General features: G+C 41.1%; 1 protein-coding gene across 1 annotated transcript; it reads right to left on the bottom strand.

Annotated features, from left to right (window-relative positions):
* Positions 1-6,268: 6,268 nt before the first annotated feature.
* On the bottom strand, positions 6,269-18,932 carry SLU7 (SLU7 homolog, splicing factor). Its single transcript, XM_064458971.1, has 16 exons — positions 18,799-18,932; positions 18,032-18,208; positions 17,246-17,399; positions 16,888-16,968; positions 16,158-16,322; positions 14,574-14,639; positions 12,954-13,001; positions 12,368-12,499; positions 12,003-12,100; positions 10,512-10,579; positions 10,175-10,314; positions 9,313-9,474; positions 8,666-8,770; positions 8,415-8,489; positions 8,053-8,157; positions 6,269-7,064 (listed from the first exon to the last, which is right to left on the bottom strand). The coding sequence occupies exons 1-16, from the start codon at positions 18,915-18,917 to the stop codon at positions 6,885-6,887; spliced, it is 1,875 nt and encodes a 624-aa protein (XP_064315041.1). The 5' UTR covers positions 18,918-18,932; the 3' UTR covers positions 6,269-6,884.
* Positions 18,933-18,976: the final 44 nt, after the last annotated feature.

The following is an 18,976-nucleotide window of genomic DNA, read 5'->3' as shown; positions in this document are numbered from 1 at the left end:
TCAAGCATTGGGGTGAGTGCAGGTGGGCACACCCCCAGACACAGGCTCGGAGAGCTGCTCTCCGCTGGGGCAGCTCTGGTAATCAGTCGAATATGAATCCTCACTTTTTGCCTGTTTCCATAAAGTTTGTTGGAGCCCAGTTCTCTTGGACAGCCTCTCCTGCCCAGGTGTGGGGCTGGAGCCAGCCAAAAGGCTCAAGGCACATGCACGAGTCCTGCCTCAGGTTTCCTATGAAACCAGATGAAAACTTCCCATGGGCTTTGTGAGGGTGCCTGTCGGGTTGGCCTGGGAAGCCACAAGTTGTTTCCTCAGACACTAAAGGTGGTGAGAAGAAAAAGCCCTTATGCTTATCCTGAACATGCCCCATGGCAGCAGTGCTGAGGCACCGGGGCTTTGGAATGGGTATGAAATGGGCAAGGGATGAAATGATGCTTGAAAACAGCAGTCCTGACAGGCAATTCAAGGTGTGATTGGGGAAGCTGCAGTTACTGGTGATTTTGTGCCCAGATCCATGGCGTGTTGAAGGCAGTGAGAGCCTGACCTAGTTTGGAAGCATGAGGAGAGGCAGTGCTGGGAAGCTCCTGCCAGGCAGATGGAAAATATGTCTCTGCTGCAACACTGAGCCGAGCTCACCCAGGGTCCCAGACAGCTCTGCTGGGGAACATGTTTGGCAGCACACTTTGTTAAACAAATAAACTGCCCATTCACAGTGAAACAGAGCAGCTCTGAGACTCAGTTCTCAGTTCATTTTTTTCAGCTAGACATTGCAGGGATCCGTTACAAGGGATCATGTCCCATCTGTGCTGCTTTTTAGCAAAAGCCTCCTGCTGTGTCTGATGTGATTTTCACCATTGATTATGGGGAAGGTGGCTCATTGCTGCAGTGTGGGGAGCCGGCTTGGGCTGACGTCCACCTCGGCAGACCCCCATGGGATATGTGTAGGACAGGGGGTACAGGTCCCCACCGTGAATGGGCTGCTGGGGCCTGCTGCCGTGGTTCCTCCTCCGCAGCAAAGCTGTCCTGCCCGTGCTGGCCCTTGTAGTTCCCGTGCCATCCCAGGAGGTGCTGCCTCGCCCGGGCTGGGTACTGGTCCCACAACGTGCTGTGGCTTCATATCCTTAAGACAAAGCTTGTTGGGGGAACGCACGGCTTGCGTGGCAAGGGAAGGTGCATCACCCAGTACCTACCGAGTAAGAAGTGCAAGTGTAGTTCCGCTGTCTCCCGTGCACGTGCAAACGCGGGTGCCTAAAGGTGAGTGGCCGCCAGCTCCCACCCCAGGATGGCAGGACAGGACTGCGTCTCACTGAGGAAGGATTTTCCCGTTTGCTTTCTGTGTGCTATGGTGTTTTACTCTTATGGATACCAACCCTGCAGCAACGACTTTGTAACCAAATAAAATGACTCAGCAAATGCCAAAATAGCTGCAGTTCACCCAGAGGCTGGAGGCAGATGAAAATACAGCCTTCTCATCGCACTGGGCAATGGCAATGGAAGCGTACCTCTCTTCAAAAACGAGTGTAGGTGCTTTGGGGGTTTTTTTGGGAGATACTAATGGGATGGAAAAAGCGTTTTTCTACCCAACAGGCCTCCTGGCTTAGTGTGGACTGGTGAGTTGAGTTATTGTTATTGCCCTGCCTTAAAGGAGTTTGGAAGTCTGCGAGCAGTCTTTAGAGAGTGATTGTCCCTCTCCAAAAGCCCCCATAAAAATGAGTCAAATCTCTGTTTAAATTTAAAGGATGCCCTCGAGACCATTAGCTCTGCTTAGGAACTGCAGTCCTAACCCATTAAGATAAAAATAAATACAGCTTATTTTAGGAAGAGGGAAGTGGAAGCCAGCCCAAGCACCACTGAGCCACTGCAAGCACAGAAGACATGTTAAGGTTGGGAATTTTTCTTTTGTCTCATGCACCTCCTAATTCAAGGTGATATTCAGCAATCTTTTTGACTTGCTACAATTGGCTCCTGCCTAGGTATCTAATAACATAGTTAGACAAGAAAAGACTCTTCTGAAAATGCCTGTATTTCCCAAAATACAAGAACTCCAGCCCCATTTCTGGAGTCTGTAGCAGCAGCAGCGGTCCCAGTACCTGGGGAGATGGGCAGCGTTTGCCAAAGCCAGGCAAGCCAGCAACCGATGTCACTGCCCTGTCATGGTCCAGTGCTGCTATCCCTCAGGGCAAAGCAGCGGCCCCTGTGAAAAACTACTTCCATTGCGTGCAAGCAGTGACAGCCTGTGCAGACAGCGATAGGTACAGGTAAAATCCCCTCTCCTACTGCCACTTTCCAAGCAGGGAATTTTGCACTAGAGCTGGCTTTTCTTTTCTCAGAGAATTGATAATTTGCTAAAAATGGTCTTTTAGCTATTCCTAAAATACTGACAAAATATTAGTGTACTGGCAGAATATACTGCGGGGCTGTGCTGCCTCGCTGGTGTTAAAACCTGGAGCCCAGTGCTTTTGGTTCTGCACACGCCCAGCATTAGACTTGTTAAAGCAAGAAGGGACAGCCAAGCAAAACCAGAAGCCAGCTGAAGGCATTGTTTTCTTCCCTCGGCCCAGGTCTGATGCAGCCCTGCAGCTGACGGCATAACCCCTTCCCAGCAGAGGGGAGCAGAGCCAGGAGCGGTGTGATCGCGAGGGAACTCTCCTTCACCCATGCCCCTGTGACGGCCGCCTTGCTAACAGGGCACTACAGCAGGCGACTTCAGCCTCAGGCCTCGCGCTCCAGCACCCGCCTCCCCGATGCACTGCTAGCATGCCTCAGAGCAGCTTGTGGGTAAAGAGCAGCAACGGGTTAAAACTCTGCTGTGAGGTGGTGTTGGAGCCAAATTTGTAGTTGTTAGCTTTATGTTAAAAATCAGGAACAAATAATTGTGCAAATGTGCTACGGAAGTAAATGCGTCTGAAAAAACGTCCCTCTCTTAAGAGATGTGGGGCGAGGTTATAGAGCAACGGGCCAAGGACTGCGCTTAGATCCAAACGCAGCGCGGGCGAGTGGCTGGGTGGAGGCTGTTTCTAAAATGCTTTGAAACTACTGAACTTACTTTTAAGACTTTGTAGCTTAGAAATGTTGGGTTTGTTAATCCGACCGCTGAGCAAGGTTTTCTTAGGCAAAGTGGATTTTTTTTTCTCCGTTCCACCAAGGTCTGAAATATGTTCTGCAGTAGCAAAAAATCATCACTACCTACTACCCCAGTGGGTTTCTGGTTGTGTCACCTAAGAGATGTGAACAAATTTGTCTCACATAAAATAACTAGTTTAAGTTAGAATGATATTTCTGTCTCCTTCTTTGTTGCATCCAGCAAAATGAATGCAAACGGGAGTGCTATCAGAACAGTGAGGAGTTGCCTGGACGTGGTTCAGACCATGGTGTTTTGGCCTGAACAGAGTAAAGTTAGACCCAAAAGCGGTATGGGAAAGTGCAGTTATTGGGTTGCACCAGGCACTAGTGAGCACAGAAAATCCTGCCTCTTCTGTTTTTCCTTTTTCCTGAAAGTTGAACTCTGTTTCATCCTTAACTAGTTGCTATCATCCCTGCTTTTTTCTGATCTCAACAGCCTAAACCAATTAGGCTCATGTCGAACAGTGCATCTTTTTCATTAACCCACTCAGGAACGCCATAAAGATCCAATTACAAAGAAATGTGGAGACAGTAAAAGAACTACCTTCTGGCATGCCTTGAAAGATAACACAGGACGCTAAACTTCTCAACAAAAAAAATAATAAAGGGGAATGTTTTAATCTACATGTTTTAAAAATGCAAACTTCTTCGACTCAGCCGGCTAGTGCACGCTTTGCAGACTCAGTACGCCTCAGAAAACCCATCTGCAACAGGATGAAAAACGAGGCAAAGTGATTGCTGAGAAGGGAGAAAATAATTTTTCAGCTTTGCCAAGGGCAAGATTCAGCGAAAGCTGCCCTGACTGTGCTGGGAAGGTCTGTCTTGCATTATGATTTGAGAATTTGACTAGTCTGTTACAGGGCTAAGGAATTTCCTCTCGCCTTGCTCTGTCTTGGTGTGTGCAAGAAACAATTCTCAACTTCAGCTGGAGTACGCTCATTTTCACTGCACGTTCATTTTTGTCCAAGCTAGCCTATAAACTTGTTTCAAACGCATTTTAGAAAGGAAAAATTCTTCTTGTGCAGTAGGAAGCAGTCTTTGGATATGCACAGTCATATTGCATGCCAAATCCGAGGGGAAGCAGATGGAGGAAAATTAATCCTCATGATCAGATCCACAATGTTCTTTAACATTTAACCTTTATGATATAAATAGGACAACATGTTTTAAGCTTTATTTGTCCTTTAACAGTTGAGACTGATCCAGACAAGATCTACTCTGCATCATTCACAAGCTCAAGGAACTGCATTTTGAATAAAACACTACTAATTGCTTTTTCCCCTGGAGCTGCCTTTCTGCTTCACCAGAGGAAACCGGTCCATCTTCCCCATCGGCACTCTCTCAGCAGAGCGAGACAGGGCATGCGGACAAGTAAGCTGCAGTCCTGTCTTCAGGTATGGAAAAGGAAATCCATCCACATGAGCGTGCTTAAGGTGGAATTCAGTGAGTTCACTTGTAATAAACATCTCTCTCTGTAGCACTGAGAGCACGTTATATTGGCTTCTAAAATACACGTACCCTTAATTCTCTCCCCATTTTTCTCTTGAATATAAGAAAAATACTCACTAAACAAGAGTTTAAATCTGAACTTTACAGGCTGCCTAGACTGGTGAATTATTTGTTCTTCATTCTAAATTGCTCTTTTCAGTGTTATGTCTAAATTGCCTCCTCAAGTCTCTAGCTACTTTTAGAAAGGTATCTAAATAGCTCAAGGACCATTCTGACACCTCATCATCCCCCAAACTGAACCTGGCACTGACCAAGACAACAGCAGTTGGTATCTCTGCAGCTGGAGGTATGCTGGCCAGAACACCAGGTGTTACAGCCCTGAGAAGAATCATAGTTTACAGTTCAGCTAATTCAGAAAAGTCACCCAGGGACAGTTTGTGTTCAGGTCATACCAGAGGATCTCTGGACCACAGTAAATGCTCAACCTAAAATCCTGATCATCAGTGAGAATATCACACACAGTTTTAATACAGAACTACATTGCTGGCTAATGCAGGATTCCCATTATTAGCATTTCTGTATGCTAAATTAAAAGACTCAATCCTCAAAGTGGCTGTGAAATCACACACATGACACTTGAATGTATGTTTATGGTATGTAATTGCTTCTGGAGAAGAGCAGTTTTCCCTTGAAATTATCCATAACCTAGAAAGGTCAAGAGGCGAGCTGATGTGGAAATCTAGAACATGAGTCACTAGTATAAGCGGAATGAAAACTATATCCCTAATATTTTTCCCCCTCCATCTGTCTAAATCCACATAATTTGTGAAAACATAAAAGCAATTTCTGCAAAAGATGATTTCTACTCTTTAAAGCTTTTCCTTCCTGATACTTGGTTATATTAACAATTCTACCCCTGATCTTTGATCTCACTAGTTGGTTACATTTTTTTGCAAGTGCTAGGAGGATTTTAAAATCAAATTTTATAAATAAAAGTCCACAGTCAGATTTATAAATCTTACAAAATAAAGTCTGCATTCAGAATTAGTATTTCTGTAACAAAAATAAAGGGGAAGCAGATTTGGAGGAAACCAGCTTTACAGGTGGAAATTACAGGTACAGCATGTTACAGGTGTAACCTACTGTTTCATTTTCTTCCAGTAACTTTAACTTCCTTCATTTTTTACAAGGTGGAAACTGTAATCAGGTTCCTAATTTTAAGAGGAAAAGCCAGGATTACAGAGTCTTCCTTGTCCTACCATTAATATAACCACATTAAATGCAGTTATAAGAGCCATGTTTAATAAGACAGTTTAAGCCATAATAGAAATAATTCTCAAGGCTTCCAACTCTAAAGTCATGCTGTGAAGTTTTTCACCCATTTCTTCAGCTTTTAATATCTATTAAAAGGGGAGTATCTATTAAAGGGGAAAAATCCCACTTTAAGGAACTAATATTGCCAAACACAAAGCAGATGTTGCTTCACATTATCACAAGGTATTAGAGCCTGACGCTTAGAATTACACCATGTAACAGGACTCTGGAAGTTAGAAGGGTAAGATGAATACTGTTACCAAACAGAAAACCAAAGAACTCACATCTTTGCAGCTGAAATTTCTATGTTCACATTTGCAGAAACAAAATTAGAATTTAAATGCTCTACAGTCAGCTTCTACCCTCTTAATTAAAAAGGCTGGACAGCATTTAAGATCTTTATATTAATTTAACCAAAACTGTACAAAGCAAACAATCTTTACATTTCCAAAATACTTACTACAAAGTTGTCAACAAAGAAGATATTTCTCCTTTTAAAGCCATGTGACAGGCAACTCTCTTTACAAACAGGAGGCTTCAGTAGCTGTATGAAATTTTTTTCCCAACAATTGTTGTTCTGTGTTGTGACACCTGCTGACCATTTGAGTAGTCAGTTTTACTGAGTGTATCATGATTCTGTGGATACATCAGCTGGCCAAAACAAACCTAGAATCCCAGCCAGCATCAGATCTTTCCCAATAAAGAATTTACAGAGTAGGCGTACATATTCTATATATACATAGAATTTTATATATACACATGTGTGTCTGTATATATATATTTGTGACTGTATATGTATATACACACACACGTATAAAATTGCTGTAAGTATTGGACAGTTTATATCTGTTGAAAGAAGTTTTCACCAACTTCTTTGGTGCAAAAAAGGTCTCTGCTATGTCTGGCAATTATTAAGACATGTGAAAGGTAAGCAAGTGTCTATAAAGTTGGAAACAGGTATGAAAAAAAAGTCTTGTGTATTGGAATAATTTTCACCATTACTACTGTCCAAGAAAAGAGGCCATGGGATCATCAGGTCTCTGACGTTTCATTCTGTAGGCTTCCATTTCCTCTTCTGTTGGCTCCCTGGTTTCATATAGGCTGTTGTACGGTCTCTTCCTCTCATCTAACTGCATGATTTCTTTAACATGGAGAAGACGAGCCTCTTCTGCATTTAGTGCCTGAAATGAAAGCAAAGAAAAAAAAAAAAACGAACAGACAACCCACAATGAAAGTTAAGCAATAAAAAACAACAAAAGTTTGCATTAGATTCTAGTATAATGAACAAGCAGCAGGCAGAATGTTGGAATAAGCGGTACACATCTGCCTGGCCCACCTCCAGCACACTTCATTTCATGCTCGTTTTTTAGTGTTTAACATAAAATGATGGTAATATGATATTTAGCAAACAAGATACTTTAATCTCTTTCCAATTATCCAAATAAAGTAAGAAACTCCTTGGCTTTACGTAAAATGTAATCATGACCCAGCAAGTACAAAAGCAGATAAGCAAGCATGTCATCTTAGGGGTTTGGGTTTGTTTGTTGGTTTGGTTTTTTTTCCCCCCCAAGGTTTTTTGAAATACATGTTATCCAATTCCTCAAACTACTACTGTTGCTCCTTCTTGCTACTGAAAAGAAGCTGCATTTGTACAATGCTTTGATTAACCATAGTTCAACATTAGTTTCACACTCTGAATATCTAGAGGCAGGCTGCCATGCTTGTGGAAGAGCTGCTCAGCAGCAGTCAGTAGATGGCTTGGTGGATGGATTTATTGCATCAGCTATGAGTCTGGGCCCAAGTCTGGGATAAAAAGGGCTAAGTTAAGCTTTGGCAGTGCCTTTGATCTCTCCATCCTTCGTCAATACCCAAATAATTGTATTCTGCAATGTCTTCTATAGATCTACAGCTGTAATGGGTGCCTAGAAAGGAAGCATTCTAAATCTTCTAAACTAAGCCTTCCAAAATGAAGTATTTATTGCATGTTTACCTTAGAAAAAGGGAATGTAATTTAGAACATCTAACAGCATTTTAAATTTGCTTTAGCTCAAAATTAGCATCAAAGAACATCCCACAGAATACTGCATTACAGGCTTCATAAAACTGACGTTGCTGTAAAACGTATTTCAAGATCTTTTTGCCACAAAACCACTGAAGAGTATAATGTACCTTTTTAAGTTTTTCTTGCTTCTTTTTCTCTTCACCCTCGCTATCTGAATTTGAGCTCTTCTTGTGCTTCTTCTTTTTCTTCTCTTTCTGTTTCTCTTGGTGGATCTGTAAGGTGGAAAACCGGCTACTGTTAAAGATTCAACTTGTGCAAACATTACTAATCTTCAAGCCATTAAATCCCAAGCGTCTATTAATGCTATTTGAGAGCTTAGTTCTCAGTGGAGATGTTAATGATCTAATAATGCAGTCTAATAATTTTCAGACTCATCATGACTTACATAATTTTGTAGTTACCGTATCTTTCCACCTCTTAAAATGCTGAGGAAAAATATATGCCTTCCCGAGAAAGGGAAACAACCTACCTCCATCAGTGTTTTGGGTTTTGTTATGTGTTCTTCCTCCCTGGGTTGCTCTTCCAGTAAGCTTGCTTCAGCATTCTATACAAAAGACAAGAGGAAGGATACCCATTTACTAAGCACAGTTGCAAGGGCAAGGACAAAAAAAAAAAAACCCAAAAAACCACAAACCGCCAAAACCAAAACAGTCTAAAACTTAGGTGGGAAGATGAATGTTTTTTAGCTCTTTCCAAGTGACTAAATAAGACAATACTTACAGCAATTTCTTTCCCAGCTTCTCCTGTACAGTATGAGTACTTGACAAACGAGTGGCAGCATTTGTAACCCCACTTGCCATCCTTCCAATATGAACCCCAAATGCACTGCAAAAGAAAACACCATAGCAGTTATGTCCACAATGATACTCCCGTAAGAGGCAGGCTGCAATTTTTTCTTGAGGTTATATCCTAGTAAGTAAATTAGTCAAACAATCTGGTTGGATTGCTTGACGGTTGGATCTGATGATCTTAGAGGCCTTTTCCAACCTTAATGATTCTATGATTCTATTGTCCAGAAGGGAAAGTTATGAGAAATACTTTTGCAACTTTACATTAGCTTTACAGGTACAGTTTCAAAAAAGAGAAAAGCAACAGGATGTGGTCAACTCATATTCAAAGTCGAAGAGAAACACAATGACTTCCCCTTCAGTTTAAGATTGCCACCGCAATGCCTCCCATTCACAATGCAACCACGACAACTTGACATTCCTCCTTAGTAGAAAAGGGAGTGTCAGGAGATGACAGAGTTTTGAGACAGGAGAAATTTATCTGCTGTGTCATGTTGTACTGTACCCTACCATGCCTCATTCCCTTCCAATGGGAAGAAATATACATTTTAAATAATTTTTACATAAGCTAAGGCTTACTGTATGGTTGTTGATCTTTACATCCTCTTCATATTTAGAGCAAGCAATAGCTTTCTCTTGTCCTTTGATGACTGTTCCATGTCTAGAGTACTCCACGTAATCTTCTGTTTGAGCTAACAGCAGTTCAGCTGGCGGGGCATCTAGGTGTTCTTGTCCTCCATACTAAAATACATATAGAAATGACATATAATAATTTTGCAAGAAACCCACTTTTTTATGTAGTTAAACATACATTTCCCCAAAAGCTCCAGTATAACCAGAGCAGTACTTCCTGTCCACCTCCAAACTTGAACGCTGACAAGGCTAGAACCTAAATGGGTTATTTTGTTCTTTATCAGTTGTCCAAGAAACCAGTAGCAAAATACAAGACAGATATTTATCTAGAAGATTGCACACAAAACTAGAGTCCAAAAATTCTGATTTTCACATTTAAGAGAAAAGAAAAATTTAAAAATAATTTTGGGAGACAGTTACTTGGGTATTTTACAAAAGATACCACTTTTAAACAGCAAAAGAATTTTTCAACCACTTGTATTATTTAAAAAAAATAAAAAAAATCTAAATCCCCGCTCCTCCTACACACTGCTGTCAGATTTTTCACTGGAGAAATTCTGACAGCTAAGGGAAGAGCTCCCAATAATCCAAAGAAATGCCAGCAGATCTTCAAAGGTTCCTATATTAAAAAACATAATGAATCCAATTCATGCGATACTGTGTATAGACATAAAAATCTTTTCCTAAATCTAAGATGCTGAGAACAACTGATACATTTTCACATAGCATTAGTAATCTTATTTGTTCCCCAAGACCCAGACTTCAGATTCAACAGAATTCTTATTAAATAAAACCAAATGTCTATTACCTTCTCTAGGATGCTTTCTTTCTGCTGTGCCTTGAAATCTTCCTTTTTCACTTTGAAGGATTTATAAAGTAGCTCTAATTTTGTAGGGTCTGCTTGAAGATGAACTTCAGAGCCTTTGTCATAAGCCTCCCAAGCAAACACTGCGTACACAAGAGGTTTCACTCAATATTTATTCTAAAACTGACATTCAAATTACCATTTTTAATTCTGTAGTAATTCAAAAGAAAGCCTCAATCTAAAAAGATTTATTTCTCTTTTACAAGAAAGAAGCATTGTTAACTTAAGTCTTTAAGACCATTTCCTTAAAAAAAACCAAACCAAACCCAAGCCCACTTACGCTGAGTCTGTGCCATTGAAATGGTATCTCCAGTGTAGCGAACAAAGTTGTCACCTGCATAACCAACTCTGCAGAAAAGAACAATAAGATCCTTAGCATACAAATAACATGATTTCCTCTTAAATAAAACCACAGTACACCAACAGGAAAATAAAAATTCTCCTTTGTGCCCTGGGAGTTAAGAATGGAGGGAGAGGAGGGAGCATACAACTCAATATGTGAAATGAAAGTCTAGGCTTTGCATAGAGTCATGAAAGTATGAGACAGCAACTCAAAATACATGATGCCTATGTTTATATGGAAACATCTTATGACAGACACCTAGAGCTTTGTCTGGGAAACCAAGTGCCATGAGTCAAGCATGGACCTAATTGCACGATAAACATGTATGAATGGTAGGTGATACTCTAGCATAGCGATTTACAGCTTTTTGTGAATCTCTCTTCGTGCCCAGACCAAGCGTATTTTACTGGGTTAAAGCCTGGCAACAGCTCTCAGTTACCTTTTGCACACCCCTTGAAGAGATTCACAATGAGTACACAAAACGCAGGTTGACAATCAAATAATGTTAACAATCCAATTTTCCAGGCTTTTCATCTCCCACTCTAAAAAATTTACAGTCTGCAATGCTGTAGCAGAAACAACAGATTCAACAAAGGTCAAATTATGGGTCTGGAGGAAAGTGAAAGCATCTGCATCTTCAAAAAAAGAACGGACTGGCATTATTCTAGCTGGGGGCAAGGAGAGGTGGAAAGAGCATTATTTGCTAGCATTTAGCCACTGCCACTCTATTTCAGGCAGTGAGCCAATCCAATTACTGTACTCTAAATAAATGTTTCTGCTCACAGCCTGTCTGCTCTGTATGTCCACAGCACTACACAGGTCATGGCAGGGTCACAGCTCAGGTGCTTGACTCGGGTTTTAAGTGAGACAGCCTTACGTGCAGCCAAAAGTCAGCCTATGGCATTCTTTAATTAAGTTGTCTATCTAGACAATGCCAAAGCTTTCAGACCTTTTCCATGCAGACTCCATTAATATATGAGGAGCTTTTGCTCCTAATTCAGGCATTGAGTTAGGTACCATGGATACTCCATGCTAGTCTCCAGTGCTGAACACCTCCAAACGAACACAGGATGAAGTTTAAGATTTGGTTACTGAAATACTTTACATAAACATCATTACTATTCATAGGTGTCACCTCTAGATACAGTAGAGTGTTCTAATCCTTGTACAGATCATTACACATATCCCTGTGGTCCACATATCCCTGAAGATTTAGGGCCAGTATTACAAAAACACCACTCTATATACTAAAACAAAGAGTGCTGCTAAATAAAACATTTTTTTTCCATGATTACTACTACTTCTATCCATAGCTGACTAGAGATTAATTAGTAAAAGAACATACAGGTAAAAGAAAATACAAAACGATTAATCTCATTTTTAACAGAGTTTTGTTGGATACACAAGCATGACCCTGTTTTAACTTACTCATCTGGATTCTTGCCTGTATTGGCATATGGGTTCTCCCTCATTGCTCTTGTTTTGGGATCATAATAAGCAGAGTTTGGATCTAGATTCCTCAGGTACTAGGGAAAGAAAACAGCATACAAGATACTAGGTATTTATGATTTTAAAAGAACTGAAGTTACTACTGTATCCCCCAGCTTAGACATTTTAAAAAGGTGTATCTGTGTAAAAGGATGACTGTGACAAGGTCATAACATGAGTAGGAACAGACCTTAACCTCCAAACTCCAAGACCCATACGCAAACTCATTAATAATTGAGCGTACAATTTTCTGAAATTAACTCTCATGAATCCAAAAGAACCTCTGCAAAGAATTCTTTACTCACTTTTGCAATATCTTCCCGAATACGTAAGTTTCGAACTGTGATACGTCTTTTAGAGTCAAAGTTCTGCCCAGGCATATCAATGTCATCTGCATATTTATCTTCATCTTCATCTTCACTGTTATGATCTCTTTCCTGAGAAGAGATAGGAAACATCTAAATAAAAGAGGACATTAGCTCTAGAGACAAGTATAAGAATCTCTCTTTAGTAGTTTCATTAAAAATTCCAACAGTAAAAAAATCTAACATTCAACAGGTTTCAGAAATACTCTTGTTAGAGGATTTTCACTTCCTCATGTGGAAACAGTTACAAAAACATTAACTGTGATGATATTAAGAGAAGTTATCTTCGGCAAAATACACCATATATTAAAAACTAGTTATTTGCTTACATTTCTAAGGTTTGACAACACACAGGAGTTAAAACCAAAAACCCCTCTATGAAACCTGGCAACCTCTGTCCAAAAGAATAGGCAGCCAGTGGCAGGAACCCAACATTGAAACCCTTATGCCACCCTTGTTTCACTGTTCCACTAACTACAGGCCCTTTTTTCTGCCCATGGTGTGATGCAGTGGGTAATCATCTTACTGTCTGTGAATTTGGTTCCTCTTCTCCCCACTGGTGTCTTGGGGAGTTCTGCAGTAAACAAAGAGCACATCAGCAGAGAAGACAAGATAGTGGAGAGAGGAAAGATGGCAGGGAGATAAAGAGCAATCAACGCAGAGCTTTGATGCTGGATATAAAATACAATTTACCTGTGGCACAGAATGCACAAAGACTGCTATATTTTGAATGTTCTGGGAAAGAGCTTATAAGTGTCTCTATTACAGATGCATGTTGGAGATCTTTTCACAGTATTCCCAACTAAATTTCCAAGCCTTTGCAAGAAGAGCAAATTCTAGAACTGTCACTGTTTTTTTAGAGCTTGCTATGCCTTTAGAGACTAATGGTTTAACTAGAATATTTCCTATCTAATATAACCAAAATTCAACTCTAAAAGCTTAAAAAAAAAAAAGATATGCATATGCAAGTATTTAGTTAGGACTGACAGAAATACAGAGCATGAATCAGAAGCCATAATTTAATCTGGAGAAACATATCCAGAATTTATTTTTTTAACCTGCTTAGCCTCTAACTTGAGAATACTTGCAGCAGTAAAGATGGAAACAATGGTGAGTCCTGGAAGACTGACCAGCAAATTGGCCAGCACTGACTATGCAAATGCAAAGTGGGATCAGTCTCAGTCCCCTCCACCAGAGACAGTTCTTATGTTTAAAACATACTTTTCTTAGCTCCATTTTGTACGGACTAAGTATATGAAACCAACAGCTTTGCCTTGTTGTGAAAACAGGCATCAAAAAGAGAAAGAATCTTTTCTATCGGGAAGGTCAGAACGTCGCAGTTTATGCTGGGTTACAGATTAAGTTCACTCTGCCACCTAGTGACAAAATGCAAACCTCTGGAAAACGGAGGCCCAGTTGTACGCACTCTTGCTTAGTGTTTTGTTTCTTACCATATTGACTAAAATATCCCTACGTTCTGACCAGCAGTAGTCTCTACTTTTCCCCCATTTTATAAACTTGGAATATTATCAGAAATACATTTCAAAATTAGAATTTTCCAAGAGGAGCTTGTAGAAGTTAGTGGAAGATGCAAACTCTGCAGTTACATGCCAGAGGGAAATACATATGTTCAGCCTTCAAATAACCAGAGACACTGCAAATAGTCATAGCAACAACTGAAGAGGAAAGAAGTTTGGTTCTAAGAGAGAGAAAATACCTTCCTATTAAAATTTATACTAAGCATTACTAAAACAATCTACAGCCACATAATAGTCATTACCTCAACATTACTCAGACATAATAATCTTGAAATATAAAATAACACTCCAGTACATAAACAAAACTACTACATGGCAAACAAGTTTTTCTGACCAAAAAATCCATGTCATTAGTTTTAGCAAGAAAAATAATCACACAAAATTTCTGCTCACAAGGGGAAAACAAAGCCACTCTCATTTGAAAGCAGCAGCTTCGAATTCTTGAATATGGCACAAGATCTGCTGGTGCTAGGAAAATCTTTAAATTACTGAGGGGCATTAAAAAAATAGCAGACCCTACACAGAGAATAAAAGCATCAGAGAGAAGAAGTAACCTGTGGCATTTTTATTCAGCCTAAACAAATATAATTAGGGTTTAGTTTACTTACCACTTGCTCCAGCTTTCCTGATGCTAACTCTTCCTGAAGCTTCTGGGCTTTCAGCGTACGTTTGGCCTGCATGTTGTGAAAATGCATTTGTTTTAATATTTCTTTTTAATAGTAAGTGGTAGTAATACTTACCATAAGCATCTCTTGTGACTGGTATCATTTAAAATGTATTCCTTATTACTTAAATATGAGGTTTCAATTCTCTGGGTGCTTGTAAAAAATCAGCAGCCTAGAGCTTCTCTCCTCTACTCCTGTGCTTTACCATATTGTTTTTTGAGCTTCAAGAAAAGGAAGCTACATATACACTAGCCATTTTACTATTTTATATTATACTGTTAAATAAAACCGTTTACTAGAGCTTATGAAGCTATACCATTACTATGTGCATACTAATTTAAGAAAGAGAGAGCTTATTTTAGTTCAATATTGTTTAAGAACAAACAAGTTTTGTTATTGTGTCCTCATAATCGACTTAGGAACATCAGTGCTTATGGTACTTCATGACCGATGCTGCAAGCATTTATGTTTGACCCAGAAAGCACCCAAGTCTGGCATCTAAAGTGAAATTCTGAAGTAGCTTATAGTGCATATTTATATGTGTTTGACCTCACAGAACCACAGAACAGTTGATGCTGGAGGTACCTCTGGAGACCACCAAGGACAATCCTCCTGCTCAAAGCAGACTTGCCTACAACAGGCTGCGCAGGACTGTGCCTATGCAGGTTTTGACTACTGCAAGAATGGAGACTCCCCAGCCTTACCGGTCACGCTGTTCCACTGTTTGATCACCCTTACAGGAGAACACTCTCTTCTCATGTTTAAAAAGAACTTCTTGTATTTCAATTTGTGCCCAATGCTTCTTATCCTGTCACTAGATACTACTGAGAAGAATCTGGCTCTGCCTTTAAACACTTGCATGAGACATTTATACACGCTGATTAGATCACATTTAGCACTAGATTTCCTATGCACTATAGGAAAATATTGAGCACCCAGCACTGAAGGGAGTTAGTTAGGCACCTAACTACTGTTTGGAACTGGCCTAACATCCAGCCAAGGTAGTGAACTCTTTCCCCCCCCCCCCGCCCCCCAAAAGTTAATAGCATCCACATGAATTTGGTGCATACAGATAGAAAGTTAACTGCAACAGCAAGGTGCTGATCTGCACAGAGACATGTACAAATAGTTCGCTGCTCCATCATGGTAACAAAAATGATTCATAAGTAAAATAACATGAATGAGTTTACAAAATAGATACAGACTTATGAGCTTTAATACAGCCAGATAATAAATTCCTTTCTTGCCAGCAATTCTACCTGCATCTTGGGTAATAAATTCTAAGGTTGTCTATTAAAAAGTAAGCAATCTGGAGAGATGCTTAATTTGTTGCGCAGACCTATACTCAGTTGCCAGTTTGATCTGAATTTTCAGTTTAAACGAAGATTGCTATCAAACACAGAATCCACCTCGCTTTTGCATGACGAATACAGCACAAACTCTAACATTAACAGTGCACATAAACATTCCTCCTCCCAGCCAAGCCAAATGCTGAAGCTTTCCCCAGTAAATCGCAGACCTACGTACCAAATCAACCTTGGAATATTCCTCTACAATCTTCATGTGCTCTTCTGGGTTATAACCATTCCAACGGTCTCTCTTTCCATCATAATCAAACATCAGCTGAGGCTGCACATGTTCATCTGGTGCAATATTCATGCCTGTGTATTTTGCTCCAACTTTCCTGGGTCTCTGAAAGGAAAAAAAATGGTTGGATCAGTCCATTAAACTAAAATATGTTACTCACTCAGATATCCCTTTAAAAACAGCATCAGTCAAGCTCTTCTAAAGCCAGTTAAATTCAGCACTAAAAGCCTGTCAATTGTAAATAAACACAAGTAGTTCACTTCTGTATTTTAAAGTGGTGCAACTGACTCCAACCCCCATCAATTTCTAACTCTATTTTCCACAATTAAGAGAGCAATTAAACCACACCTTCTGGGGATGCCTTCTAGCTGACATGAAACAGAAAGACAGGCACAGCAGCACTTGAATTAAAGCAAATTAACATGAAGAGCTAAACATTTTCACCTATTATTACAGCAGTTATCACAAACAGAATTGATGAGCAAAACCCTGAATAGCAGCATTTTTTCCTTTCATTTTTCCTACATAACAATTTCTTTAGAAATTTTCAAGCCACCTTTCAATACTTGTGACCTTTTGTAAAACAGCTTTATCTATAGCTATTTTTCACTAAGATTGGAACTCACGCTGTTTTCAAAACCATTAAAACTCCAACAAAAGTCAAGTTTACCTCCATGCAGTCTTTCTTTTTGTGTGTCAATGCCCCACAGTTCTCGCAAGCTCCTTTACGATATCTAGTTGCTACAGCATGCTAAACAACAACAAAAAAAGAGCGTTGTACAAACTTGTGCAAGATTCATATGCGTGTTCCCAACAACTAATTAATTTTTTGATACACCTAAAACCAGAACACATACTTTGATTATTACCAAACACTGACTTGCCTGCTGAGTAAGAATTCCCAGCTCCTTTGCCTCTCAAAAACATGGAACCAGAGTTATGTCTTTATAGGGAGTCAATGCTTCTTTTCTCATCTCCTCGCAAAAGCAAACCTGATCTTTATTTTATGACAAAAATATTTTGCATACCTCCTGAACTCCTCGTTTGTACCATTCTCCAGAGGAACTATACTGTTTCTGCTTCTCTGGCTGAGGTCTCTGATGCTTTAGTGTAGGTCTTTTAGAAGGATCTATGTACCATGGTACTGAGGATATGTACTGAGGAATATGAGGATTGATATCTCTGTAAAAGACGTTGTATAATAAATACATGGCATAGGGAAAAATACCACAACAACTTAGCAAAACAAACAACTCTCACGTTAAATTCAGTTCTTTAGAAGTGATAATAAAATAATGTTGTTGCAGTGCGTTGCAAAATAAGCTCTAATTTAACCAGATAAATGCAAACTTTCATTGAAATTTTGTCACCATTTAATTCACCTAAAATCCTGACTCCAAATCAAATACCTTATTCTATGCAACATTACTGAGCACAAAAATAGTAACATTTATCCTCTCAGAAACAATGAGCCTTGTAGAAGCAAGAGAGCGGGAATGGAAACGGTATGCAGTAAAGTTCCCCAGAACTAAGTTTTAGTTGCTTTTAAAGCACCACTTGTAAGCAGCTGCACAGATTGGACTTTTTAGCAGCACCATCAGGACATCACAGTAGCTAAACACTGAACCTACATTTTTTTGGAAAACATCTGTTTTCTGAGGATGACTAGAATGTTACACAAGCAAATTCACAAAGTTCAACTGTTTAATTCTACAATGAATCACACAGAAATTGCACATTACCCCTGCGATTATTGTGCAATCACAACCAGAAAAAAGACACTTTTAACCAGTAGCCTTAGAACAAAAACTTACTTTCCTTCTTCATCCACCTCAGCAGGTGCATTTCCTAGTTTCCTTTGTTCTTCTAATTCCTTCTTTTTTCTCCAGTCTTCCCTTGTCATCTTCTTCGGTTCCTCCAGGTTCACATCATTGGATCCTCCCGCAGAAGTGGTGTTCATTACTGTCCCTGATGCCATTGTGGTTTTTCCTCTGTAACAGAAATTAGAAAAAAAGATAAAAAGCCTCACAGATCAACACCATTTGACAGCACAGTTCTTCAACATGGTTTTGTATCATTAAGTTAAATCAGTAACGCTGTATTACACGCTCTTGACGTGTGTCTTTTCACAGAAATAACTGCTGGTGTGGGAAAAGAACCAAACCCTATTTTATCGCAATTTCTCTTCTCCAAGCCGCGCGACAGGGAAGAGCAGCGGTGCTGCCCGCAGCTCCACGACACGCACCGTCGGGCCTCCCCGCCCGCGCGGGGGGCCGGGGGCTCGGCCCCGCTTGCGCGGGGGAGCTGTCAGTCCCCGGGCGCCCACAGGCGGGGGGGACCGGCGGACAGGCCGGAGCTGCCGCAAGGCCCCCCCCGAGCCCCGCACGACGCACAGGCCGGGGCCTTCCCGTGCCCCGGAGGCGAGGCCGCAGCGCCCCGCCAGGGCCTGGGCCCGGCCCGCGTGGGGGCGGGTACCCCCTCTAAGCCCCAGACGGCTGCTCTGCGCCCGCCCAAGCCCAAGCCCAAGCCCAAGCGTCGCCCCGCTCCCACCCGGCTCCCCGTATCGCCGCCGCCCCGGTACCGGCTAGGCCGCCGTCGCCGCCACAACCGCCGCCGCCCCACAATGCACCGCGGCCCCGCCCAGAGGCCCGCCCCACCAGGAACCTCGCACAGCCAGGGGCGGTGCCACGCAGTCACCATCGCAACGCGGTGTGGAGCCGCGGGGGGCGGGCGAGGCGGGGCGGAAGCGGCGCCGCTGA

Source organism: Phalacrocorax carbo, chromosome 8 (assembly GCF_963921805.1).
Source record: "Phalacrocorax carbo chromosome 8, bPhaCar2.1, whole genome shotgun sequence".
In the NCBI taxonomy this organism is placed as follows: Eukaryota; Metazoa; Chordata; class Aves; order Suliformes; family Phalacrocoracidae; genus Phalacrocorax; species Phalacrocorax carbo.
Note: the sequence above shows the minus strand (reverse complement) of the source record. Positions and strands in the feature narration are given on the sequence as shown.

Coding starts and splice junctions, on each gene's coding strand:
- SLU7 (XM_064458971.1), bottom strand. CDS start 18,917: ATGGTGACTGCGTGGCACCGCCCCTGGCTGTGCGAGGTTCCTGGTGGG. Junction 17,400..18,031: donor GAGGTGGATGAAGAAGGAAA/GTAAGTTTTTGT, acceptor CGTCTTTTACAG/AGATATCAATCCTCATATTC. Junction 9,475..10,174: donor AAGAAAGCATCCTAGAGAAG/GTAATAGACATT, acceptor TATGTATTTTAG/TATGGAGGACAAGAACACCT.